Raw genomic sequence first — 27106 nt, 5'->3', positions numbered from 1 at the left:
AAGATGTCGCGGCTATCCCGATCTCGATTCCAGCCCGGGGGATTATAATTCGCGAGTCGAAAGATCGACAGGCTGCAGCCTCGAGGGGAGGGTTAATCGATATCAATAGTAGTATTGGTAACCCCGATTCGCGTCCAGGTGTTGTGCATGACTGTACCTCATGGCAAGATGGCGACCGGTCCTCGAGCACCCGTTTCCGCGCTCCCCTGCAGGATACCTCCCCCCTCCTCGTCCCTCTCCCTCCTTCTTTCTCCTTCTCGCCCGCTCTGCCTCCCCCCGCCGCCCCCTCGCGCCGTCCTCGTCGAGCGTACGCTCGCCAGCTCGCTCGCTCGCGCCGCCACTTGAAATTTTTTACCGCCGCGAGGGGAGGAAATGGAATAAAACGAAAGAAAGGGGGGAAAAAAAAGGGAAAAAATCGGAGCCCCGGCTACCAACCCGTCGTCGACGTCGACGACGGCGTCTAGGTTGCCGCTGCCGTCTGCCTCCTCGTCGCTCAGCGTTTCGGCTCGCCGAGACGATTAATTCTGCTAAATGTTAATCGCGAGAGATCGGGGGTGGTCGAGAATCTCGAAGCTTTGGAGAGTGCTTCGAACATATTTACTAGATCGTTTCGAAGTGTCTAGTATCCTTTCTAGTGTCCTTTTTTGGAATTTGTCGAGATGGCGGGAAGAATCCTAGAGCCTAAGCAATTCTTAGGGGTTGCTCCAAATGTATTTACCAGGTCGTTTCGAAGTATGTACTGTAAGTATTCCTAGCATCTTTTTTGAATAGTCGTCGAAATGGCGGGAATAATCCTAGGGAATTTTTACGAGTTATTGAATTCAGTCCATGAAATCTCTTGAAATTAAGTTCGTTCTGGAAATTCAGTTGAGCCAAATTCCCTATTCGCGGGACCTGTCCACGGGACGGGCGCGTCCCATTGTGCGCTGTCGCTTAACAATGCTGTAACAACAGCCACGCCCGCTGCCTACGCTACCTATTTCGCGTCGTTGCGTGTACGCGAGCCCCGGCCACCACGCAATTACACGTATCGCCGAGCAGATCGAGATAATGGAACGAAACTGCCGCGCGCGCGGCGCGAAACGGGGAGGAACGGTAAACAAGCCATCGAATTGAAATCGAGACCTGCGTGCGGAGCCCATCGGGAGAACGACGGAGAGAAGGAGCGCAGGAGCTTCCCCTGGAGGAAGCAGCGGTGACGGGGAGAGACAGAGACGGAGGGAAAAGGAAGGGAGAGAGAGTGAATGGAAGTCCAGCAGGGGCCACGAAAAACTAACGAGTAAATTATGGGGCGGCTGCTCGTCCTGGCGTGGTCGAATCGAGGGGCGAGGACGGTTTACAGATCGGGCCACCGGATAACTTTCAGCACCATTAATGTTCTATGGGTGTTTACGAGCCGCCGCCGAGCGGCGACAATGTAGAGACTATTTGGGGGACAAGATCGAACCCGATATCGTCTTTTTAGCGAATACTTTGTCAAGACGCTGTGCATGCTTCGAGGCTCCAGACACGTTTCGGATCGTATTGGTTAATTAGGCGTGTTATATTATATGGGAAAGGGATTGGGCTTCCTTTGAGCTTTTTAACGCCTGATTGCGATTTTCAATAAGGAGGCCACTACAGGGTGGTGCAGTAACTGTGGCCATTATGGATTCTATTTCCCTTATTTTTACAGGTAGGGAGACACTTATCGAATGAAAGCTGTGAGGTATGGAGAGGGCTTTCATATGAGAGTAATTATTTTTTATAGGCGGAGGACTTTCGAAGTTTTAGATACTACCTCTACTTTTTTAAATGGCACCTCCTTTTGGTTACATCGAACGTAGTACAGTGTTGTCTCGATATACGCTCGCAGATAAATGACGAACTTACAGCGAGGATGAATTTACATGCTTTTGAATTAAACGCATGTTTTTGGGACTCCACTTTAGTCCTTCATTGAATAATTTCAAGTTACCAATGACCTTACAACGAGACAATCCTATATAGACACGCCTATAAACCCAATCCTTTTCCCCAAACAGAATTTTTCCTCCGCAACGAAAATTGCGTGTCGCTAGAGGAAACAAATATCCGAAAAACAAAGAATGACTTGGATCAGTCACCCAGAAAAGTGGCTTGGCTCACGCTCTCATCGAATTTCGATGACACGAGAAAAACGTCCCCGCGAAAGATCCTCTTAAACCGAAACGCGGAATCTGAATCGAGTGTCGAGCTCGGCGTTGCTGTATTTTCCAAAAAATATCCACCGATCGGAAAACCGAGCGAAACAAAAAGGTTGACGTGAGGGTGGAGGGGGGAAAAAAAAGGAACGCGATAACGAAGTGGTTCGGCCCTGGGAATATCGATTCTAGAGGAAACGTTTCGAAGAATCGTCGCGTTCCAGCGGCGAAAGAGGAAACTTACGACAAGATGGGAGACAGAAGAATAGACAGAGAGCAAATAATCGGCGGATGTTGACATGAGAATGATTTTCAGTGGCTCCACGCTCGCTGATTCCCCGCTGGAAACTCGAATCGAACGATTTGCCGCTAATGCGCTGCTATATAGCTGGGGCACCCGTGATCCCGCATATCTCGCGTCTCGAGCGTGTAATATATTCAGAGGACGAGCCTGAGGTATCTCTGTGTATATCGGGACGATCGGCGGTCTCTGACGTCTCTCTTTTCAACGTTATTCTTCGAGGAGCAGAGCAGTACGAGTCGAAGTCGATTCGTATTCGCCAGTGCGTGCGACGAGATCGAGACAGGGCACGTTTCCGACTCGCAATTACGATATCTCGGGGATCTGGCGTGTCATTATTAGAATCGATGAAAAAGAAAAAGAGGAAAAGGGGGAGGGTCTCCCTCGGTGCATCCCCGTCGGCGAGCTTCCACGTGTGGCTGGCTCCCTTATTCCGGGGATAGAAACTCGACGCGATTTCTGTTCAACGATGAATTCATTTTCAACCTCTAGCTCGGAGGCTATGAGTTTTCAATCGCGAGGGATATTTTTGCGAAATTATGGAGGGAATAGAAATATCCTGTAATTGAGAAATCGAGCATCAGAGTCTGGCGACGGTAGGAAGTTCGACTCCGTCATTTTCTCTATTAGGTTCCTACCCAGGCTTCAGAGTCATCACTGGCGCGACATTAATTCCCTCATCGCGGATTCCAGCATAAAATATTCAGAATTGATCGTCTTCGAAGAAGAATGCGAGGAGGGAATATTTTTCTCCTGACTTTTCAGTCGTCTCGTCATCTATGCTAACGAATGGCACGGTGAATTCTGTTGCCAGTCAAAGGCTGAAAAATCGCGGAGAATATGAAAGGAAAAGTCGCGGAAAACACGGGTCCGTAATTACGTGTTTAACACACAGACGATTTCGTTGTACCGCGGAACGTTATCCCTCAAAAATTTGGGATGAAATAACGAAATGAATGCAGAATCGCTTTGAGCCGGTCGAGTGGCCCACTCGAAACGAAATACGATGTGGATGCGAGGATTCGTGCATGGTACCAGCCTCCACCTACCCCCGACGGGGAACATTTTTCATTTAAAAGCATTTCATTTCGAAACGCTCGATATTTTGTCGTCGTTCGGCCGCTCGCGTGCGCGTACACGACTCGCTCGTTTCGAAATCCCTCGCGAAATCCGATCTATCGAGGACACACGTATTACCGTCACTACATAGTAGAGCGAACACGAGGGAATTTAATCGAATCCCTGGTCCTCGCCCCCCACGCGTTTCTCTGTGCTCCTTCGATTTCTCTAAGTGTCTCAATATGCGGTTACCTGATTTTGAGCGTTCTGCTCGGCCATCACCTTCTCCTTCGCCAACCTCTTCTGCTTGTATCGGTGATTTTGAAACCAAATTTTCACCTGGAACAGGAACAGAGAAATTATATAGTAATCACAGTAATTTTAGACAGTGGTGGACTATAATTATTGACAGTGATAGAATTTTTTAAATCTGGGTTTACCCTCTTTTCTGTTCCATCTAACTTTGTTACATGACATGTAGGGTAGACCCAGCTTTGTTAGAACAGTTATTTCGTACTAGTTTTAGAAATAATTTCATTTCTCGCCAATATTCTCGAAACTCCAAAATTCAATTTAGAAATGCTCGAGCGTATATCGGAAATTGATAAGTAGTATAAGTTGCCCAAGAGAAGCTTGAATATTTCATTAATACAGAATTTCAGATGGTTGAGATTGAACCGACTGCCGAGCCGAAATTCTCCTCTCGTCTAAATAAAGATGGACCAGGGCGCGTTTTCGCTGCGCAAACTGTCGTCAGGTAGGAACTCAAATATTTTTACAAGAGGGGCGAGCGCAAGCCTTTTGTCGCGCGTATACGTTTTAAGTAACCTGGAACTATCCATGGAGCCCCCTAAATCCATAATCCGCAGTTATAAGTCTGTTATTGCTTCGAGAGGGATTTTAACGCCCGTACACTCCAGCCCTCGCCAACCATACCAAATGTGAATCAATTTTCCGTGTTTCTTAATTTTTCACCGATCTTTCTTTCATTCAGAGGCTTAGAGGAAAGAGAGATAAATATAGAGACAACGTTTCTTCGATTTATTTTTCTGAAGGACAATTTCAGCAAAATCAATTCTTCCAATTTATTAAAATCAATAGAACTTTTGTCCACAAATTATCCACGAAGAGAACCCTTGTCGTCCCTCCTGTCACTAATTTTAATAAATAAAAAATTACTACACAACATTCCTGCAGGGTCGCCTCGATATAACGCTGAAGCTGCCAACAGCCATCAATTTTCCTCAGCAAAAACTACAGAAGGTCTTTCTGTTCATATCTTCCATTCTTCTACGTAAGTTCAGACAACGCCACAAACCACACAGCCAACCATCAGACCAATCGCCAGTTCTTTTAGACACAATCGTCGAATTATCGGGCCTTCTACCTCAAGGAGCAGCAGCGTTCCCGAGCGATCGGAAGTTCGCTGGCAAAATCCCGTTTCCGCAGCCTGGTGAAAAGGAAATCGCGGTGGCAGCGGCAGTTCAGCGAGTTTCCGTCGGAGGAACAGTGAAGCACCGCTCGAGACCGCTTTTACGGCAATTGAACGCGATTAGGGTAGCCAGGCGTGCGGATGGGATCGGGATCGGCATCTGCTTATGACAGGAGCGCGTTATAATCCTTATCGTGCATAATGCGCCGTTCACAGGGGCGCGCCCCGATCACGCTGCCATTGTCGCCCTGGCGAAGACAATGGGCCCTGTTCTGCCCGCTGATTTAATTCTTGACACGCGTGTTTACCGGGATATTGGTGTTAAGGTCGCCGCGCTTCAAGTGCCAGCGAACTGTGGTCATGCATTTAGCGATTTCGCGGGAACTTTGCCCTGAAGTTCGGAGTGCACTTGCATCGTGCCAGTTGGCGAACTGCTCTGGGACAGGAATTAAATATCTGAGAAAGGGGGGAGTAGTAGTTTGCTGGTGAAATTTTTCTGCTAGGCTACCTGACTATTCGTCTAATAGACTGCTTAAGGATTTAAGGACTTGACTGCTAGACTGGTTGACTTTTTGACTACTTCAGCAAGTCATTGTTAGAATGCAAGACTATTTGGTGTACAAGACCATTTGGTAAATAGACTACTAGATTTTTTACGTTTTGACTACTAGGCTTGTAGATTTTTGGTCAACATAATCTCCTGACTAGTGGATTAATAGATTTCTGGACTGCTTCACCACTAGCCAGTTTGACTACTCGATGAATACATTAGTAAGTAGTTTGACTACTTGACTACTAGACTGCTTGACCACTAAATTTTCTTTATTCACCAATCATTTCATTATTCTACTACAAAACTGTTTGACTACTACAGCCTACATTATAAAAAAAATAATCATGAATAACGTATTATCAATCAACGACAGAACTGCATCAAAATACTGCAGTTTACACAGAGGTTTTTTTATTCAGTAGAAGGATCTCGTAGAACCTCAATAGTTTTTTATTCGCGAGCGATTCGCCTGGGGCAAAGGAAAGATCGAGCGGCCCCGAACGGCGAGGACAAAAGGTCAAATTAGAGGCATGTGTGAAAGGTACGCCTAAGCTCGATTTTTATCGCACGAATCAAAGGCGCCTCGGTCTCGACCTATATGTTGCTTGCCTGTAACCTCCTACTCAAGTGGCTGTAACCCGCTGCAATCCCCCTGTAGCCCTCTGTAACCCCCATTGTCGGAGTTGTGCACGCCGAGAATGCAACGAAAGCACTTTAAGGGGCCCCGGTGCAGTAGACCGTGTCTCGAGTGCCTACCACCGTCTGTCTAATTCTTTGAATATTAGCGGGATCGGCCACCCTCGAAAATTCTTTCTCCCCATTCGCGTTCGCCGCCTCACGCGTGTGCTCCTCGAATACCAATCGACCTATCGCGACTCCTCGTCTTACACCAATCCTCCAGCATTCTGTCTGCGCCACAAATACTCTGAGAATGCAAAAAATTGTAAAGGCTCTTAGACACTAGTGATTCGGGCTAGCAAAGAGTTTTAATAAAGTATACTAGAATATTTTAGGAGAACAATTGAGTAATTGAGAAAATTACTGTTACACTAAATAGCAGCACTGTTCAGTGAAAGTTGTTTTCCGATGAGTATAAAATTGCCGAGTTTAATTATCCATGTATTTGTACTTCCAGCCACTCTAATTTGCTGCCTCAAGTTTCTGTAATGAGCCTCAGCGATCGCAAATTAGCAGCCGATCGACGAGCGACAATTGGCGCGTCGACGCTTAAAAAGCCTCTCCTCAAAGAAAAAGCGCATTGAATTGGCAGCGAGCCCTTCGAGCGACTTTCCACGTATGTTTTGTGGCGCGGCCGATGCGTAGGGCTGAGAAGAGACCTTATCTAAAAGCCGCGAAGAGCCACTAGACGGGGGAAGTACTCTCTCGCCGCTCCTGTTCGTTAATTCCTTTTCCACCGATAATCCACTCGTCGAGAAGCCAGTGCAGGAGTTTCGGCTGCGCCGCGCGGCGACTTCGAGAGATCTACAAACAGCCTGCGTCCTCCTCTTTCGCGCCTCGTGGGCCCGTTTAGCCGTCTATCGTCCTTACGACTTTTTCATGCTACCAGTTGTGTGCAGTGGAAAGGTGAACTGGATATTTCTCAGAGGATTATTTCCCTTTTTACCTTACAGTGTCTGAAATATACTAGAAACTTGAAACATTGCACAGTAGAAGCTTCTAAAATGCACCTATTACACAAAGAAGCTATTTCCAAGAAGTCAAAATTCTGAGAGAGGTAGAAAATGAAATGTACTTCAATTTAATACCCAAATAGGAATAGGTATACCATATTTTACTTCGTCAAATTCCAGAAGTGATTATTTATACCATATTTCTTGGACCTGTGTGTAGCTTCAATTGCCCTATTTATTCGTCGAAAAAAAATAGCAAAAATGGAGTCCTAAATTTTGCTGTAAAATTCACATTAGTTTAACGAAGGAAATTCAAGAATTATTTTCCTCTTCCGCCTCGTATCCTACTTCCATACTTCCTCCCTTCTATCAATTCCCAATTGAATTACTCCATTACTCCATTACTCCACCTAAAAGGAGTATCTCTAACGACTCTCTAGATGAATGAACCAACACCAGCTGAGGGTTAACCATGATAACTGGAATCGAATAGTAAACCCAGACTGCAGGACGTTCATCGAACAAAGGGAGTCGCTTGGCGGACGTATCGATACCTGGATCGCCACGAGGCTCGGATCCTGCACCGGTAGGCAGCACATAATGCGAAAGATAGGAGGACAGAGACGGGATGAACCGTGGCAGAGAGAGAATTGTTATTTCAAGGGAACGGCCCCGTCCGTCAGTCCGTTTGTCCGTCGCTCCCGCAACGATGCGGTGTGTAAACAGAGAAAGTTGAACGAGATAGGGATATAACTGGTGTGTACTCTCGCCAGGCGGTGCAGGAAAGAAATTCGAGGCGAATACCGATTTCCGATGAGGCGAGATGGACTTTCATGACGAGACCTGGTAGCTGGACCCTTTCATATATTGTCGAGCCTGTGCTTGAGACTCAGAACTCCTGCGTTTGTCTAATTTTGATGTTCAGGGGATATTCATTGGGGAGAAGAGGAAGAAATAAGTTTCAGTATGAATTAGAGATTTATCGAGACTTGAATATTGGGATTATTACTCTTGGCTGTCTTGGAATGTTCCTTTTCTACTTATATCTAGATTGTCTTTTAACAGTTACTTTTGCAGATTTTTCCTGCCCTCTGTTCGAGTGTACTTCAATCTTAACTTACAACTTGCGCTAGCATGTATTTTTCAGTTTACAAATTGCACATGGATCCCAAGCACTATAGGCTTTTATACCCTTGCGATTGTTAAGCGTTCCTGCGCGTTCTTTTTACATTCAAGTGCTTCTTGAGTGAAACACCTTGGACACGGTACCTTGACCTTCTACATAATTACAAGCTACAGTACCGTATTCTTTCTCTACGACCAAGGACCTCAAACTTCTGTACAGAAAAACGAATTCTCACAGAAATCAAGATTTTTTAACCGAGATCACAGAAATCCTCTGATCTCCGTCATCTCTCTTGTCCCAGTATAAAGTCAAGCCTTTAAGAACAGACTGTGTAGAAAAAACTTTCTCGAAAAAAATAAGTCTTTTACAGTAGATTCTAAAACACTGGTCCTTGAAGGCTTCCCAGCATGAAACGTTGAAAAGAAGCTTCAGCCCTCGAAGGAATGCTTAGAAGCTCAGGTACGGAGCAGACACGTTGCGAGGCTGTTTACCCTCCTGGGCACGTCGGGCCCGTGCAAAAAGGCAGCGGGGCCCGCGGGGGTCCGTCCGAAGTTTACTCAACACCGTGGAAGGGGGGGCTTAGCTTTAACTTCCGATTAACTCGCGGTTAACTCTCGTTCAGGCAGGTAAATGAAACGCCTACCGTGAGCGTCCATGCGGATCGGCCAGATGGGCCTCTGCTTTCCAGCAGGCCCAGCAAGCCCACTGTACCTGTTGCCACGTTCCTTCCGGGCTAATTGGCGGAAACGAGCTCTCACGGCTGATTTAACCCTAGGACACGGCAATTTGCAGAGCAATATTGACTTTCCGATTACTACCTTCGTTACAAATAAATAGGAAGCTCGTTAGGAGCCCAAAGCAGCCTTTACCAGAGGCCAACCCTCTTCTCATTAATTTATGAACTCCCTTTTTTGCTCCCACGACCAAAAAACGCATGCTGTCCTAAAAGGGACACTTCGATCCTCCAATTTGCCACCGATATTTAAAAATTCGGATTTCCAGAAATTATTCGTCCAAACTGATGCACCTATCTCTTCCTAATACTCAAAGAGAGCCTCCCTTTGAGCCAGTCCAAAGCTACCCTTCGGGGACATATGTACACGCTCGCAAGCGGTCTCCATCCCTTTTCAGGAACGAAATATCGGTCCTCCAAAATTGAAAAATGCCGCGGTCCTTTTGGATCCTCTGGTCGAAACCACTCCCTATCACCGTGGGTTACTCACGCTATACATCACCGTGCAGAAGTATTTAGGCACTCACAGCATTGCAAATACACGAAGTATACATTTTTATCTATCTGTAGTAACTGATGTCAAATATTCTTCTCATAAGTATTCGTAAACCTCATACAATAATCATCTCAGATAAGCTTTTTACCCAAAATCAAGTATATTACAGAATTTCACCTAAACTATATTGAATACACTTGCAATAATATGCAAATGTCCGAATACTTATGCATAATATTTGTACAGTACCGCTCATAAGTGTTCGAACAGTGTCATGCTGAGAAAAATACAGGTTTCCATGTAGTAACTGATATATATTCTTTACATTTCCTTTTTATTTCCATTATATAATAATTACAGTAACTGTATTTTTAGCAGTAATTAATGGTTAGTCCAAGCAATAAATATCGGCTGTTGCCAATAAATCTGTAATTTGAAATCGTTCGAATATTTCTGAGCAGCACTGCATATCTCCCATCCACGTGGATCATTCGTCTCCTCTGACGTTAATCAGTGTATCGAACGGCGATAAATCCCACAGGCAGTCCATCAAAATCCTTGGACACGCAACATCCGGGAGGAGCCATCGAGTACCTGTTCAGCCTATGCTCGACAGATTCGAAGCCCGTCGCGTCCTGTCGGCGAGCGCGCGGGGGAGGAGGCTGGTTAAAGTGGACGATTGATCGAGTTAGCTGGTAACGTCGTTACCGTACGTACACCGAGGGTTGACGCGGAACCACCACCGTCGGCTCACGTCGCCACCCCTCGTGCGTACGATTCTGCTTCCTCGGGCAATTTCATCCGACACCAACTTTCGACGGATTATCCGGCGGAAGGCCTGTGGCAGCCTCAGGCTACCGCTGCCAGCTTGAAAGAAAGACGTGTAATCGACGGGGATTGCCACTCGAGGTGTTCCGCCCGATTTCTGAACGCCCCTTCTGCCTACGCAAATCGTTTCTTTGCGGTGACTCGATTGTTCTCGCTAGGGGCGCGGGAACTCCTACTTTTTTCTGTTTTGTTTGTGATTTTGCTGGGGAAATTGCTGTTTTATCCCTTCGATTTGTGGTGCAGCGTTGCCCCGATATAAGCTCATGGTTTCTTTCTTTTCAGGTTGTCTGAGATTTTCCTGGGGGAATTAGCGGTTTATTGCGTTGATTTGTGATGCTGTGTCGCCTGGATACAACCTCGTATTTTCTTCATTTTAAGTGACAGACTTCTATTAAGACAGGGCTATGTTGTTAAAGAGGGATCACATTTGCGAGACAGTTGGTTCACTCGCAGATGTTCCGTTCGCAGGGAACCGCGATGATGAGCCTGCGAATACTCAGGGATCAGCCAACGTCAAATTATGATTAGGGCTGTTAATTGTCCCGTGTTGACCCTCCTGAGTGGTGGCCCGTGGGCAAACACGATTCCCGCCCTCCCTTTTGTTGTTTTAACTCAATACCATCGGTCGGGGATGACTTACCGATTACCAGTCCCGGTATGTCTGGAAACCTTGGGGTCTTCGGCCCCGACCAAATAGAAATGACTTTCCAGTTTCTCTCCCCAACGAGCTTCGCAACTAATTTCCACTCTGCCTCTTGTCTCAGAGCAATTGCGAGGGTGAAAGCTCGTTTTCTGAGCACAGGTACCTACTCCAGAAAATGCTAAGTTTTGCGTAGACATATCTGTGAATTATTTTTGCCTTCTCTCTAAGTTTTTCTATAATATTACTTTACTGTTAAAAATAGCAAGTATTCGTTTATGCTCTCTTTCGATGAGTCTCCTCTACATCTATTAATCCCTGTAGACTCTGAGATTAGAAACCATAAAAATGCGATATTCTTTGGTATAGTGTCGATCTTCTTTTTAGAAAAATATGTTTGGAAGTATTTCAAGAGACGTGAAATATTTGGAGGACTGCGAAAAGAGTCTGATCCTCAACCTCTCTTCGTGCTCGTTGATCGCACTTCTCGTCTAATTTTTTCGTCGTTTCACTGGCAGCCAGGATGATCCAATAGGGGGGAACCCGTGGATGTTTGCGGTTGAAATGTATGCACCCTCGCGAGACTGTTCCGAAAGTGCAGCAGGGATATCACAAAGAACGCCTCCTACGCGTCCTACAGGGCGAAGCATAAAAAGAAATTGGTGGCGTATTACGCGGCTGCCAGCCGGGGCATGTTCGAGTGTATTTACAATACACTCGTAAGCTGCCTCTTCGTCGCGATAATTGACGCAAACATAGTGAAAAACTCATGAGACACGCTTTTTGTATCGCTTCTTCATTTCGTCTCACCGTCGGGACGATTGTTAACGATTATTTTTTCAAACCCAGAGGCGGGATCGCCTCTCTGTGTTTAGAGGGAATACTTTATGCTCCGACATCTTCCCTGCGTGAGCCAATTACTCAACAACATTTCAGACATTGTTCGACCTTAGCGTTTTAAGTTCTGCAAAGCTTTCAAGCTTTCAGACTTCAGAATTCATTCTTCAATCCTGAAACCCTAGAATACAATATTTCAGACTTTGGGTTTACAGACTTCAGAGTCTAGAATCACACTTCCAGACTTTCTGACTTCAAAATCCGCTACTCAGGTTTGAAATTTCAGAATCCAATTTTTCACACTTGAAACTCCCTTATTTTTGAACTATTCACCCAGCTAGCAGGTGGACGCCCCTATCCTGCGCTGGTGCGACGCCGATTACAAAGAACCCCCGTAGAGGTGGGCGGTTCGATGACTTTTGCAGTGACCTGTAGGCACCGGTGGCCTAGGGCGCGCAAAGTCGAGGAAAAAAGAAGAGAGGAATGCAATTACGACGGCCACACACTGCCGTGTACGGCGGGGCGCGGAGCAGAGGCCGCAAAAGCCGACGACATATTCATGCGTGCGTTATTATGCGAGGGAGCCGGTGAGTGCACTCGAGAGATACGCGCACGCGTTCCACGACGTCCAATTAACCGCACGCATTTCGACACCCGAGGAATTTCACGCGCGCCCGTGCCACCGCGAATCCTGCGAGACAATCGCGGACGATTTCAATGAAACTGGCCACGGGAATCGTCATCCTCTACTAGAGGGTGATTTGCTGATTTCCAAAACAGAAATCCTCTGCTATAGGATTACGAGATGTTGTCTCGCTACCAACAAACTGAAACGACTGGGGGGAATGGGGAATCGTCCACTCGCATCACGGAGAAAAAAGTGCATCGCACTGATTTTGAGGTACTGGCGAAGTCGGTCACGTGGTAGAAGTCTTGTAGTCAATACGTCAAAATTAGCGTGTCGCTGTCTTTTTATACAGGGTGATGCACTTCTACTTACTCGATATCTCAATTTATCCACCATATTTCTGAGCAAACTGTACCTGCATAGTTATGCAATTAGATATCGATGCAATTTCTATTTCAGCGAGAAAACAAGTCAGCATGTTGCATTCAGTTTTAATAGTTTCATTTTATCTCGCCACCAATTTATACTATAAGTACAGAAGCATAATCTCACCCTCAGTATAAGGGGTTGGAGGGTTAAAAAAAAAACATGGACCTCAGAATGGTTCCAACCAGGAAATTTCACGGGTGACACTTTTCCACGCGCGTCTCTCCGATCTGTGGGGCGATCCCTGCCTCTCTCCCCCTCCGACACATCATCCCCCTACCTCGTGTCTCTTTGGCACGGGACACACAGATGCGTCCCTCCATTTTGCGCTCGCATTGTTACTCCAAGTGCAGTCTCCCCATTGTTACAATGGCTGGCCACTCCTGGCATTGTTACCGGTATTGTTATTATTATCGCTACTGTTACCGGTTGCGGCCGACTGGCGAATGGAGAAGAGGAAAGCCAGCTGCTTCGTCGAGTGCCGCATTAGAGGCAAATTACACTCCCTCTGGTCCGCCTCCTCTCTCTCTCTCTCTGTCTCTCTGTCTCTCCTCTCTCTCTTGCTCCCTCTGCGCCACTCTCACCCCTTCTCCTCCCGTCGAAATTTCAAATACCCGATCGGTATCGGTATCAAGGATGGCCATCGAACATCGCCAGCAACCCCTCTGAAGGCATTCACTCGAAAGACATCCTTTTCCGGCTGGACTTCGACGCTATCAGTGTTAAGAGCTGATCGCTGCTTGAAATTTAAGAGGAAGTCTGCTGCTTCGCGATTTAAGAGAAAGTGTATGTGTACTTGGTGAGTAGAAGCTAAATAGTTTATTGTAGAATATTATTTTTTCTTTCTCTGATATTTTTAGTCACAGCTCTGTCCAGTATTTATCGTTTTTGAGGCTCTTCTTCGAAGAATTCTTAACTTTTGTAATTAAAATGTAACACAAGAGACGGTATTATTTATGGGGTGGCCTAATATTTAGGAGAGGGCAATTTTAACAGCACCCACTTAGCAAACATTGTTCTGCATTACACGATACCCAGGCAGAATGTATACATCTTTCGAATAACTTGCATAAACATTCCACACTTTATCCATAGACCGGGGTTAATATTGAATGATTCTATATGCTCGTCCAAAGGGGTGGAGAAGTAAAGCTTGCTACAAATTTGCTCGTCGGTAGGAGCCTTTAATACTGTTTGCAGAATACTCGGATGTTTAAGGGATTTTATCCATCCCTTGTATAATTTTCCAGCGATATTTTACGATACAATCGGCTAGTTATTATTTAACGTCCTTCTGAATATTTTCATGCTGATTTCTTATGTTTTTGTATTTTAAAAAATCCTCAAAAATCCTTGAATACTATTCCAAATTTTTAGAACAACATCCAATAGTTTTTATTGCTGTATGTTACCTTTAAAAAATGGCCTGGGTCGTAAACAATCGAGGTTGCAGACAGAGAGCTAAGTCTCAGAAATTGAACTCCCAAGCTATGGTCCCTCGCTGTTGAAAGAGCCAAAAAGCTATGCCTATCGCGACTACGTTTGACAGCCTGAAAAGACGAATCGGAAGGATCGGACAATCCAACTGGCTCCAACAATACGTCAATCGTCATTGTTCCAGAAGAACAATGGAATCTCACTTGTTTCTTCTGGCTCGTGTAACGCGGAGTCCACCCTCTCCATCCCCCGCGAATTCCCCACTCGGCTGATTTTTCATTAATCGCGATCTCTCGGCCGAACTTCAACCTTCTATTAATTATTTAACGTTTTTTTGATCAGACTCGCCGCGCGTTTGCACTTTAATTAATGTCTCCCTTTTTTTCCTCTGCCGCCGCGGAGCCAGCCTGTCTAAATTCCCCTTGATACGTTTTTTTTCACTCTCTCTCTCTCTCTATCTCTCTCACTCTCTCTCTCTCTCTCTCTCGCTTTCTCTCTTTCTCCTCCTTTTTCTCGCCACGCTTTTCCTTCCTTCTAATTAATCTCTCTCTGTTTCGGTCTTTGCCACGCGCACGCCGCTACCGGTCTTTCGCGGTTTTTTAACGAGCTTGAAAAAGCTCGTTGTAACTCACCGACGGGCATAATTTACGAGAGCCAGCCGTCGTCGTTTCCCGCGATTAAATTGTTGCGATCAATTTCGAGTTCCGAATCGCCCGTTTAAACCGTCCACGTGGCGGTCGATTAATTATGCACGACGAGTCGACGTTGATTCGCTTTATTCAGCCTGGCAAATGCTGCCTTTTCGTATTCCTTTCCTTTCAGACGAGATGCAGGAGATTGTGATTCCACTCTGACTTGCTTCAATTAGAATTTGGATTTTTATTTCCTCCTTTCCTTGCTTTGAAAAGGCTTTTAGTATTAAGAATCTTTATATTACAATAGATTGTAGTTTTAGGTATTTTATTCTGCTTTTCTTTGAAATGAAAGCTGATCGACATTTAAGAATTTTGTGATAGTTTGTTATGGTCGATGTACCCTCTAAGCTGCGCAGTAGCCCATCGCGCAGGAGCTGTTGTACGCACGCGTAGTAGGCACAGTGTTTTACCAGCGTTCAAATTCAATTTACGCGGAAAGAATATTGAAATATGTATTGCAAGTGTTCTAAAAAAGGAATTATAAGTTTGTTGAGTATGTTATGCTTATTTATCAAATAAAAAATCTATGATCGCTCTTGAGAGTTGCAATTAATATTGAAAAAGGGAAATATACGTCGACAAACAAGATTTTTAAACAGACCAGATTCCCTCCCGGAAAAATGCGTCTGTCAAAAGAAACGAAGAGGGTGGAAGGAAGAAGGGGATGGTGAAAGAAACGCGTCAACTTAGAACGCGAGTCCCGCGATTCAGCTACGGGGGATAATCGTAATAATGGGTTTGCCTACCACCGAATCTACCCTCTTCGAAAAGGGAGCCCCGAAGAATACTGTGGAAGGTCAATTCCGTGCAAACAGGCGTGACGCTTCCACGATTTCTCGGAAGCATGATCGACAGGACGTGAATCTCTTCTCAAACCAAGCTCTCAAAAAAATCTGACAACATGCAAAAAATAAGCTCAGCTTTTTTGACAGACTATCTCACAACTAAAAATTTAAAATAATTTGCAATTTTTAGACCTTGCCCCAAGAGCTATTCTTCAAGATACACCACTCCTAAGTCGATCATTTGCACATTTACAGATAATAATTTCACCCCAAAAGTAGACCGAATTTTCAACCCCTCGTCACAGAATTACGAAACAGTTACGGATGATCAAGCCTCCATCTGCGATATTTTCGCCGTGGCTCGACAAATTGCGTATCCATCGTGGATCTCGACAAGTATAAAGAAAATCAGCGCTCGAGAGGCCTCGTTACCCCGAAACGGGGTCGATTTTGCGTGACGATCGCCGGAAACGGTCGACGCGGCACTTCGCCCCCGTCGATCGGGCAAACGATAGGCGAAAAATTCTTTTTTTTTCCCTCGGCCTCTCCCCTCTCCCTTGTTTCCAAGTCTCTCTCGATCCTTTTACAGGCCCTCGAAAGCGTGCTCGCGTCGAACTCGAGGCTCGAGTGTCTCGAAGAGCCCACCCCCTCGGATCGGCGTGCATCTTCGTTCGTTCGTTACGTCGTTCGGCTCGTTAATTCGGTATCGATTCTCGATCGCGATCAACCACGCTCCTGAGGAATCTTCCTCGAGGACCGTCGAATTCGCAACAGCCTTTTCCCGCAATGAAAATCTGACTCTCCCCCCTCCTCGCCCCGCTTAATGGATCTCTCCCGATCGCGACGCCGGTTCACTCGATATTTTCATGGATTTACGTAAATGGGAGCCCTCGGGGCTCGTTTTATTGAAAATTATGTACGCCTCGAGGGGCGTTCGAGGGACAGATCCACGCAATTCGGGACGAAACGAGCAATTCTTGAGAGGATATGGTTTTTACTTGGGTATTTATACTGGTTTAAGTGAGAGTAATGAATGTTACACGGAGAAGACTCTGAGATGAAGTAGACACAGGTATTGTATATAGTATACTGGTTCCCAGAATACAGTGACTTTTGTAGAAACAGCAGAGGTTTAAGTTCTTCGGGACTTTGGCAATGAGTGTTTCGGTGGAAAGTCAAACACCTGGAAATGGCTCAGGAATGGTACTAGTTCTCTCGAAGCCTAGAACAGCGCTATGCAGCAGAAAATTAGCAAGTTCTGCAGGGCCTAGGAAAAGTAGATGTGGTCATATCAGATACAGCCCTGAAGCAGGTAGTAAACAACGCTTGGGCTTGTACCCACAAAAACATGTATCGCACAAGTGGTTATTTGAGTCAGAAATACGGTAGAAAAACTGAAATCTAAATTCCAAAGAAACCCCGCGAGTGAAACCTACTCAGAGCTCGAAGGGTTCCATCCTCAATGTCGCGTAACGACCGTGCGAGGTCGAAGCGTCGAACAGCCATTTTAGAAGCGCCCTCCAAGCCCACTACGTCCAAACAATGGGGAGAACAATAGAGAAAAGTCCCAAAGAGCGCGGCCAAATAAACGGTAATTACCAATCGCGAGCGAGCACCGCGAGCCCGCGGAGGAACGATTATTCTTTCCCTCTCTCCAGCTTCCTCCATCATGCTCCACTTCCTCCGACCTTTTCCTCGCGGAATATCGGGTTCCCGGGCGAGGGCACGTAAGATTCGCAGAGGCTCTCACATAATGATTCGTTAGTCTCCCCGCCATCGCGGCTACCTACAGAGCACGACTTCGAGTGGCCGTAAGTGGATGGTACCGCAGGGTGGCGGTGCTCGCGCTCGCGCGCACACACGCGGACGCTCGAGTCGTAACTGGGAGCTCGTTTGGTCTCTATTTGTCCCCAGAAGTTCAAGAGTCCCTCCCCCCGCGACGCGTGCGTGTCTCCGTCTGTGCATGTGCGTCTGTGTGCACGCGTATATAGAACGATCAACTCTCGGTCGCTCTCTCTGCCTCTGGCCCCCTTTCTCTCCTTCGAGCAGCTCTTTCCGCGTCCCGCTTCCGTCGCTGGCCTTCATGGCCAGCATTCACGGCTCGAGCGAGATCCGAGTGCCATCGAGGCTGAAACTCGTTATCGAAACTTATGTGCCGACGCCGCCCCAGTTGGCCGAGCCACGCGAAAATCCGCGGCTGATTGCAATCAGCCCCCTTCGCGGACTTCCGAACGGAGAAGTCGCTTCGCGGAGGACTAGGGAGCCTCGACGACTTCCGGTTTAGGGAGCAACCGCTTGCCGCTTTCAACTGCTCCTGTTCGAGGCCTGGGCGATCTCTTTCGAGAGATTGCTTGATCGACGGGGATACTTTGGGGGGACTCGGCTCGCGGGTGCTCAGGATTCATGATGGATCCTTAAGTATTGGGTTCTTGGCATTGAGATAAGTCGTTCAGATTTCGGGCTTCGACGCTGTAATTTTTGGGTGCTCGTGCTGAGTGGAGTGGGCTCGTGCGACTCGGGCTTTGGGAGAGGTGGAGGTTGATTTAGGTTTTGCCTTATGGCCACAGAATTTTGATGTCACAGAGGACTTGGTATTGCATTTATTAGTTCCTGACTAGTGGAAGATAAGAAAAATGGTCGATTTTGCACGCCAAAATAGGACGAAAATGAGTTTGAGACTTTGTTTCAGGGTTATTAATTTCCAGAAAAGGTCTAAAATGCGTGTGAAGTACATATGTCTGACTTAGGACTTATTCTACTACCGACGCTCGCTAACCAGGTCAGACACAACAGTCAATAGAGTAAGTCCCAAAGCAGACAGGCTTTATATTTCCATTCGTATCCAACAAATAATTTTAAGCAAGTACCTACTTCGCAGTTTTATTGGCCACTACAGCACATCCCAAAAGAAATACAGAATTTCGCAATATTCAAAAATTTCCAACGCGATATCTTGCTATAATATAAATTCATGAAAAATCTTTCATCCTCGTGACCCACCGCAACGCTCAACGATAGAAAATTCATTCGAGCGACGCATTTGCATCGCTTAGGGAATTGTGCGTGCACCAGATGCAACGAGGAGCGGATTGAACGGAGAGACGCGCGGTAGACGGAGCGTCAGACTGAACGACGAGGGGACCAGCGACCAGGATGCAACCAATGAGCTGCGCAACAATTATTTATTGTTACCAGACTGCCGCACCGAGCCTGGCAGACCTGTCTGCCCAATGAAGATTGCTCGTTAAAATCTGATTCTGGCCCGACCGTTTTAAATGGCCACCGCCGAAACGAATCGAGCAAATGAACCAGAGTACGCCTACCAGGGGAAACGAGCGAGAAAAATCGGCTTGATTGAACGCATCGAGCGCCACAATCGACACTAGAGAGACTGGACGTATAACAGTAAATTAGGTAAATCGAACGTGATTTAATGCTGGAAGATGTTCGGCTGATTATTGAAACGAAGTGATGCTGTAGCGAACAATTTATTACGATTTTTTTCTCCTTCGTCTGCATTCTGATTTCCTTTCTATTTGCCCGCGGCAAAGCCAATTTGCTTCCACGAAACGCAGTTACGTCCTTCGTGGTTAATCATTGCCGATTGAGTGCCGTGAAGAGAGAAAAATTTCGGGTTCTTAAGACAATATTTACATGTCGTTCAGCCAGAATGACTGACGATTCGAAGCCTTCGCTTCTACCTGGTCGAATTCCATCTCCCGTGTCTCGAACAAACACCAGCTCTCGAGGACTATCCTCGACGCGGTGGGCATCGATCCTTTCACGATTTGCTTAACACTTTTCAAGCTAGATCTTTCGATGAACGTGTCGAATTGCACAGCTACTGAATTAGTGGCACGAACAGGTAACGATGGCTTCAAAGGAAACCTTGAAGTTACACAAGAGATAAAATTAACTGATGATCTAGGATTACTGAAATCTTGAAGATCGTGAAAGTTCATTTCTGACAGTGGAATGCCTATTCCTTAACATCTTTCATTCTAAATTATTGTAAATAATATTCTCGAAAGGAACTCGAGTCTACGTGAGACTAATTCTAAATCTTTATCAAAGTTAGCGCTAATTGAGCCATCCCTTCAACAGCAGCCTCGACGTTTCCGGTTAACAACACCGAAGCAACCAACGCCCCTGAGAGTCGATCGATCCGATTGGCCGAGAGACGTAGATACACACACGCGTACACCCACCACCTGCTCGCTGCAATTAATCTCCTCTCAGCAATTAATCCTCGTCATGCACGTCGACGTGTGCACCGAGAGCTCGAGTGTGCACGCCTGCCTGTGTGTGTACATCTTCTCGAGTATCGTGTTCCTCTGGAGGAAGCTGCTGAACCGATTCCGGCTGATCGAAGCGAAATCGAGGGATTACAGTTGTTGCTAAGTGATTGGAAATTTTCTATCTTTCGATACTGATTCCATCTAGAGACTGGGAAAATCTAGAAAAATTTCCTCCAGAAGCCGAGTCTGGAAACCGAGGAGGAACTCAAATTAAGATTGCAAACAGTTTATTTGGGTTCCTTTGGAATTGTTAAGATTGATGAATGCCTAAACAGTGGTCAGAAAATTAACATTCCTATTGCAAAAAGATTGTATCGGTTCTCAGAGTAAAATCGACTATTTAGATTTAACAAGTCGCCATTTTTACAAACATTTTTCCCTTTTTATTATTCTTGATGAATTGCACACTCCAGCTTCGAATAATTTTTGCAGAAGTCATTGTATCGAATCGTATCGCATTAGAGGACGCTGTAGAATAAAAAATCAGATTTTACACTTACCTGCGTGGGCGTAAGGTTTATAAGGGAGGCTAGGTGTTCCCGTTCAGGCGCGCTCAGGTATTTTTGCTGCTTGAACCGCCTTTCGAGCTCGTGAACCTGCTGCTGGGTGAACAGGACGCGACGCTTTCGTCTCGCGGGGAGGTGGGGGAATTGCATCGTGCCGACGCCCATGCCGACACCGACGCCTACGCCGACGCCCATACCCATGCCCGAGGACTTGGTTACGTCGCCCATCGACTGGCCCACCGAGCACCCGGCCATATTGGTCCCGGCGCCCGCCGCCGCGGCGCCCATCAGCCGCGTAACTGCAAAACATATTGCAGAAATTAGGAATAGTGTTCTTAGGATCAAATAGACGCAAAGCTTTGCTATTCTACCGTCTGGAATTTGTTCCCTTGGCCTTTTTAAATTAACGTGGCGCTGAAGACTACCTTGAAGAAATAATAAAAATGTTTCCCCTCCGTTTCGGTTCGATTCAAGTGTTTTTTACGCTGCGCTAACTGTATTAGCATTTCATGAAAGTTTAATAGCAGGTGAATCTTCTGTCGTGTTTTTCTTCCATGTTCAATTATGTTGTTATAGTCGAAGAGATTTGCATTCGGCTCTATTGCGTAGTATGCTATGTGTATTTTGTGTTACTATCGAGAGATGGTGGAAAAAAGTTTCTCTCGGGGCTTAAAAGATTCGGTTCTCAAAGATTTGAAGAGGTTCGCGAAATTCTGCGAAACAAATCCCAGGAGACTGATTTATACCATCACTCTTATTCTCTAGAATTAAGATCCTTAACACCTCCACTATCATTCCTTCTTCCTGTCTTCCCCTTAATCTTCTTAACAAGCACCTCATAGTCATCGCCACGGCAGAACCTTCTCTCAAAAAAAGGCGACCAATTTACCCCTGAAACATCAGCCACATACCTCAACCTATTCTCCACTCTCATCGTTCCTACGTCTCCAGCACTTCAACATCCGCATTCCTCAGCAACAGTACAAGACCTTTCCCCTACCTTGCGCGAAGAACATGTCCAAGTACCACCCAGCAAAATATTTAAAATAATTTATCGTGAAGAATCCATAGGAGATCCCTGAAGGGGAAAGGGCGCGTGAGGAGCAACGATGAAGAAAAGTGGAATGGTGACGCGATCCTGAGGAGAGGCATGGACAGTGACCAAGCGAAAGAGAGGGAAGAAGGAGAAGTACGGAGTGTCTGAATTCGAGCTACTGAAACCCCGACGAGCAGTCCATCCCTTGTCAGTTGGCGAGGGGCTGTCAAGAACGACCACGTCGGGCCCAGACAAAAGGAGCGATTTAGCCGCGCCAAGTGCTACGTCATCGAGCACGGGAGGTCCGACGATGAAGTCCCGAATTATTATTATGCCTGTGAGAACGTACTTCGACCTGTCAGTCGAGTCCCGGGGGCGAGAAAGACACACCACTCGAGACTCTAGGAGCAAACACTAACGAATTTGTTTACGCGCCTGCGAAAGACTGATAAGAATCTTTTCCTCCTGCTGAATTTCATTGAGACTAGAATCGGAGGTGAAAATGGGTGAGATTGAACAGTCACAGGAATAAACCGCAAGAAGGACGACATGTAGATGTAACCTCACTGTAAGTATTGCTGCAGCTACCTAACTGCATTCCTACAGTATAGGAGTATTTGATAATTCATAATGTAAGTATAATTTATAAGCAGTGATTACTTAGGAGTCTCTTTAGCTTAATGAAAATGGATTTAGTCTACTCTAGAGTGACTATGAGAAATGAATTTATGCTAGAGTGATAATACACTATGTAAGTATAGTTTATTTATACGCTATAGCCTTTTGGGATTAAAGCTACCTAGGAGCATTGGTAATACAATGAACAACCAACTTCTTGACCATCTTCCTCGCTATAGTGAGACACATCAGCGCTGAACCAGGACAAAGAAGGCTGTCGAAGGCTGGCTCCAGCATCTCCCTGTAACTTCCACGAGGGAGGATCCAAAACCGAAGCGTCCACCTCGCGTGTAGGGGTCTCATTAAGTAAACTGACATTTAGAACCATCCACTTGGCCACCAGCGTTGAGTCTCCCATTAGGAAGAACTCCAAAGACCCTGAATACACCTATCGACCCGATAATTATGCGGTATCGCGAGTGATAGACAAACTTTTGTGCTCTATTCATCATCCATCGACTGGAGAGGGTCAAGCTGAAGTGTCTTCCTCATCTTCCCCTCTGTCTTTTAGTCAGATGGAAAGAACCAATGGAACGCGAGCCTGAAGATAAACTATCGATTCATCGTCACTGAATTTCTGTGTTCCATTCTGTATCAGTGGATAAAATTGAAAATTTCCAATTCGACAGTCCATCTATCGCCTCCAAGAGGAGATTCTTCAAGAGGAAACTCACAGAAATTGAATTTGGGGGAACGCACTCGGTCAGCGTTGAATACGCTTCGAGTTAAGCCGCGCCAAGGGTCGTCCAGGCTTATTTGTTTAACTAAAATCTCCCGTAGTGTCCAGTAGCCACGCATTTCGGGGACGGGGGATCGATACGTCCCCGTCGGTGAGCGTAGTGGCGCGTGCGGGAGACAGAAATCCAAGGAGACGAACGAGTCTGTTGACACAAGTTCGAAGGACGCGAGCTTTGTTGCCTGACAATCTTTACTGAAGCCTCCTGCTTCGACGGGGATCCTGAGCTACATTATCGACGTCTTTGGCGATGATTCTGAGATGATGAGAAGTTGATTCGAAATTATGAAGGCAAGGAGGAAGCCTGAAGTAAGATTGACCCAACTTTGGCTTCTAATTCTAGGGGTTTTGAATATAAAATTGTGAGAGGATTGAAGAGGCGAAGACTGAAGACTAGCCCAACTTCTAGGAATCTTAGATATGAAATTGTGGGAGGATGAAAGAGATGAAGATTGAGTAGTGTGTTGTCTTGATCCACAAACTCGATGGGTCACTCAAGATATCTTGGAACTATCTTTTTCACTTTACTCGATCTTCCCAGTAGCTATTGCTAAAGCTCCCATGCACAAGATTCATCATCAAATTCATCCTTAAGCTTGTTAAGATTTCAGTGACTGGACAAATTGACATTTAGCTACTGGAGAAATTGACATTTTATTACTGTCTACATTTCACACAGTCAGCTACTCGAAATCATTCTTCCAAGCGACGGTACTCTCCAGTCGCCACAAGGCAACATCAGAGAACAGGCTGTTGTGGACTTTGAAACATGAGACCGACGTTTCATCGAAACCTAAATGGACCTGAGCATTAGACAGCTACGATTCTAGTTAATATGAGACCGATAAAAGCGAGACAGACGTGCTCCGTCGGTGGCGAAGGGGATGATCGCGTGCAAGGCGTACGAGTGTCGTTTGGAAACATATATTTGCTCTGTGGAGAATCTGGTTACCTCCTATCATGAATTTCCTGCTAGGAAATCCTCTATGCCATCGGATACGATTGCAATAATGAAGGTAGAACAACCCTATCGAAGAAAATATTTCCACGATTTTGAAAATTTCACAGTAAGACCTTAGCCACCTCAGATTTCAATGTAATTGAAGAGAGAAGAGATATCGACAAACTTAGACTAGAATACTGCAACTCATAGTAATATACTCCCCAAAACTTGACCAAGGTGGAACAATTGCAAACCCCTAACAAACTAAAATACATACATCTCAACATCTACAAGAGATGCAAGACTCAAGAACCTACTGCATCTAAAATCTCCATCCTCTATCAACCCACAAAGGAGTTTTCGAAACTCTCTACTTATCCACCCATTCCAAGTTAAGCGACTCAAAGAAAGAAAACACTGAAGAATTCCTGCAATCCTCCCAAGAGAAAACTAGACCTCCCGAGATACGTAACCAGATCTACTCTCAACCCCTAACCAACTAACCCATCACTCCCACAAATATCAAGATATACTCACTGGCAAATCGTGGGTCATTGGTAGCCGGCGGTGCAGGCGTGTACCATGGATGATGGGACCTGACCATAGGGTCAGTAGCAGCCGCGCCTCCAGCGACCGCTGGCCCCGCGTGATGATACGGGGACAATTCAGCAGCACAGTACTGGTACTGAGAAGTAAGCTGCATAGAAGCGTAAGGATTCCCCATGGCGGTCATCCCGGCGGCGGCGTCGTTCGCTCCTGAGACTGGCCCTGGCGTTCCACCGCCGGGCGTCGAGGCGCCGTGGAGCGGTGGGCTACCGCTGCTTGCACTCGAGCTGCCTGTATTTCCGCCTACGCGGCCGCCACAAGCGTTCCCGTAGGGCGAGCCCTGAGGATGCGTGGCTACGCCAACTCCAATCGCTAAGTCCAACTTCCTATACGACTCCTCGATGGGCGAGAGGATGTCTGAGACACTGAACGGGGTCGTGTGTGCGCCTGCAGCCGCTTGAACGTGAGACGAATGCTGCTTGGGCGACAGGCTCATAGCCAGGTCGATGCCGTTTAAATCTGGCAGCAGGCTTGCCTGTTCCAGCTGGGTCTGTTGCTGCTGTTGCTGTTGCTGTTGCTGCTGTTGCTGCTGCTGCTGCTGTTGGTGCTGGTGATAATTCGCATTCCCGTTTCCCTGATTCCCGGCGTTATTTCCGCCACCACCGCCGCCGCCGGTGCCACCGCTCATCTCGGCGAGGCCCGCGCCGTCGAAGTACTTGAAGCTCGCTCTTCGCGGAATCCTGAGGCCGGCGCTAACCCCAAGGACACGACATGACGAGGCTGCCGTCGCTGACAACCACACTGACGTTGTAGAAGATGGTGACGAGGGGATCCTCGTCTAAGGGTTCCTTCGAGGGTTATTGGTCCCCTTTTGGGATGGACAGGGTTGCTGGTTTTTGGGAATTTTTTCTTTCAGGGAGATTCAAGAGTCTTGGAAAACTGTGTGGGGATTGAACATCACTGAACACTTGGTGGACATATAGTCACGATTCGGAACATAATTATGGGGGACTTGGGATTGCTTTAACTGAGAGTCCAAGGTGAAATTGTCTTAATTATCTGCACGGTTTAGGAATCTCACTACTACACTTTCGCACACATTCGGGATACTACGCAATCCTCTAAAATCCTCTGGAACGTTTCTCTAAGTGGAGATTGAAAGTCTTAAGTTCGTGAAGTTTCGTCGAAGTGTACTCAAGGTCTGCAGGCATCACTTTCTATATAATCCAAAGATTCCACTGTCACACTCTGATATACACTTTCTGTCCAAACAGTTCCAAGTTCATCAGGCATCAGCCCAGCTGAAATGTCCCACCATTACACTTGGGTACGTAACCATGTATCACCGAATCCTCCAGGTCACAATCACTAGAATCCAATAGTAGAACTCAGACCATCATTCGAAACAACTGAAACGATTCCTTCTCCACAGGTCTCCAGGATGAACGAATTTGTACACCACGAGGCTCGTCCATCTCGGCACAGGTTCTATCTGGACGTGTCCAGCAACGTCGCCACGTCATCCGACGCATTCCTCCGTCGAGGAGCGGCCTGGTCGGGCAGTGAGCACTCGTCGACGGGATCGGGGTCAAAGACGTCGACCCTGATCGATGGTCAAGGCCTAGCTCGACGGCGAGCGATCCCGTGAGCAACGAAGGCACGACAGAAGTGTAGGTTGCTCCGTTTGGCTCGAAGCACAGCCAAGAAGGCGAAGAGGAGCCCCAGTTGGAAGGGTTCGCCGCGCACGGATGAACAGTCGGGCCTCTTCCGCGAGGACCAAGGAGGTCAGGTAACGAGTCGACACGGGGGCACGGCACGTCACGGCACGACACGACACGGTTCGTCACGGCACACGACTCTCGAGGACGAAGACACGTGGTCGAGGAGAGTGGCCGGCCAGAGCCGGCCGGCGGCCGACTGAAATCACAGCCGGGGGGTCTTCGAGTCCTTGGACTCTGCCGATAGAGAGACGATGGTAGATGTACCACTCTACGCTTCGCCTCCACCTTCGTCGAGGATACACTCTCTCTCCGTAGGAGAGGAGAGCGCGTCTATGGATGGCTGGGCTGGCTTGCTGGCTGGCTGGCTGGCTGGCTGACTCGCTGGATAGATGGATGGATGGATGGATGGATGAATGAATGGAGAGGACTGTTGGGTACTCCTGGAGAGGTCCTCACGACCGCTTAGACCCACTCGACCAGCGGCTCGGCCGGTCGCGATCGCGCTAGCTTGCTCGCTCGCTCGCTCGCTCGTCAGGGCTCGGGCCCCACAGCCTCTCGCGGAGAACCCGTACGACGACACGATGAGTGGAGTGCCCACTACGGAGAAGTGCCTGCTACCAAGAGTCGTGATGAGATGTCCCCTTTTGCGTGTGAGAGAGCGGCTCCCACTCGGACGGACAGAGGGGGTCGCGGGGACAGACCTAACAGCCCTGCCATTGGCTGAACCTCGCCAATCGCCGAGGCAGAAGCCTCCCATTGGGTCGTAGGCCAGCTGCCGCTGCGTTTCCTCGGGGTCGCGCTCCGCAGCTCGTCGACACGCTGTTGGCGAGCTGCCCAGACCTCCTGGAACGGGTCGACCTATCGGGAGTCGAT

General features: G+C 47.0%; 1 protein-coding gene and 1 long non-coding RNA gene across 3 annotated transcripts in view; one reads left to right on the top strand and one right to left on the bottom strand.

Annotated features, from left to right (window-relative positions):
- LOC143179379 (homeobox protein Nkx-2.4) overlaps positions 1–25340 on the bottom strand; it is a 29636-nt gene extending 4296 nt beyond the window's left edge. Inside the window, exons 1-3 of the mRNA XM_076378583.1 lie at positions 24504–25340; positions 20568–20872; positions 3775–3861 (exon numbers count right to left, since the gene is read on the bottom strand). Of these exons, the coding sequence (XP_076234698.1) occupies positions 3775–3861; positions 20568–20872; positions 24504–25200 (1089 nt within the window). The 5' untranslated portion in view covers positions 25201–25340. The remainder of the gene's footprint in view (positions 1–3774; positions 3862–20567; positions 20873–24503) is intronic.
- An 8-nt stretch (positions 25341–25348) lies between these two features.
- LOC143179380 (uncharacterized) lies at positions 25349–26288 on the top strand. Of its 2 annotated transcripts, XR_013001956.1 has the most exons (3): positions 25349–25711; positions 25787–25839; positions 25945–26288. It is a non-coding gene; the product is annotated as an uncharacterized LOC143179380 (long non-coding RNA). The 2 variants fall into 2 exon arrangements; XR_013001957.1 differs by having other exon boundaries at positions 25349–25839.
- Positions 26289–27106: the final 818 nt, after the last annotated feature.

This window comes from Calliopsis andreniformis, chromosome 5 (genome assembly GCF_051401765.1).
Source record: "Calliopsis andreniformis isolate RMS-2024a chromosome 5, iyCalAndr_principal, whole genome shotgun sequence".
Classification (NCBI taxonomy): domain Eukaryota; kingdom Metazoa; phylum Arthropoda; class Insecta; order Hymenoptera; family Andrenidae; genus Calliopsis; species Calliopsis andreniformis.
This window is presented reverse-complemented; position numbering and strand designations above follow the sequence as displayed.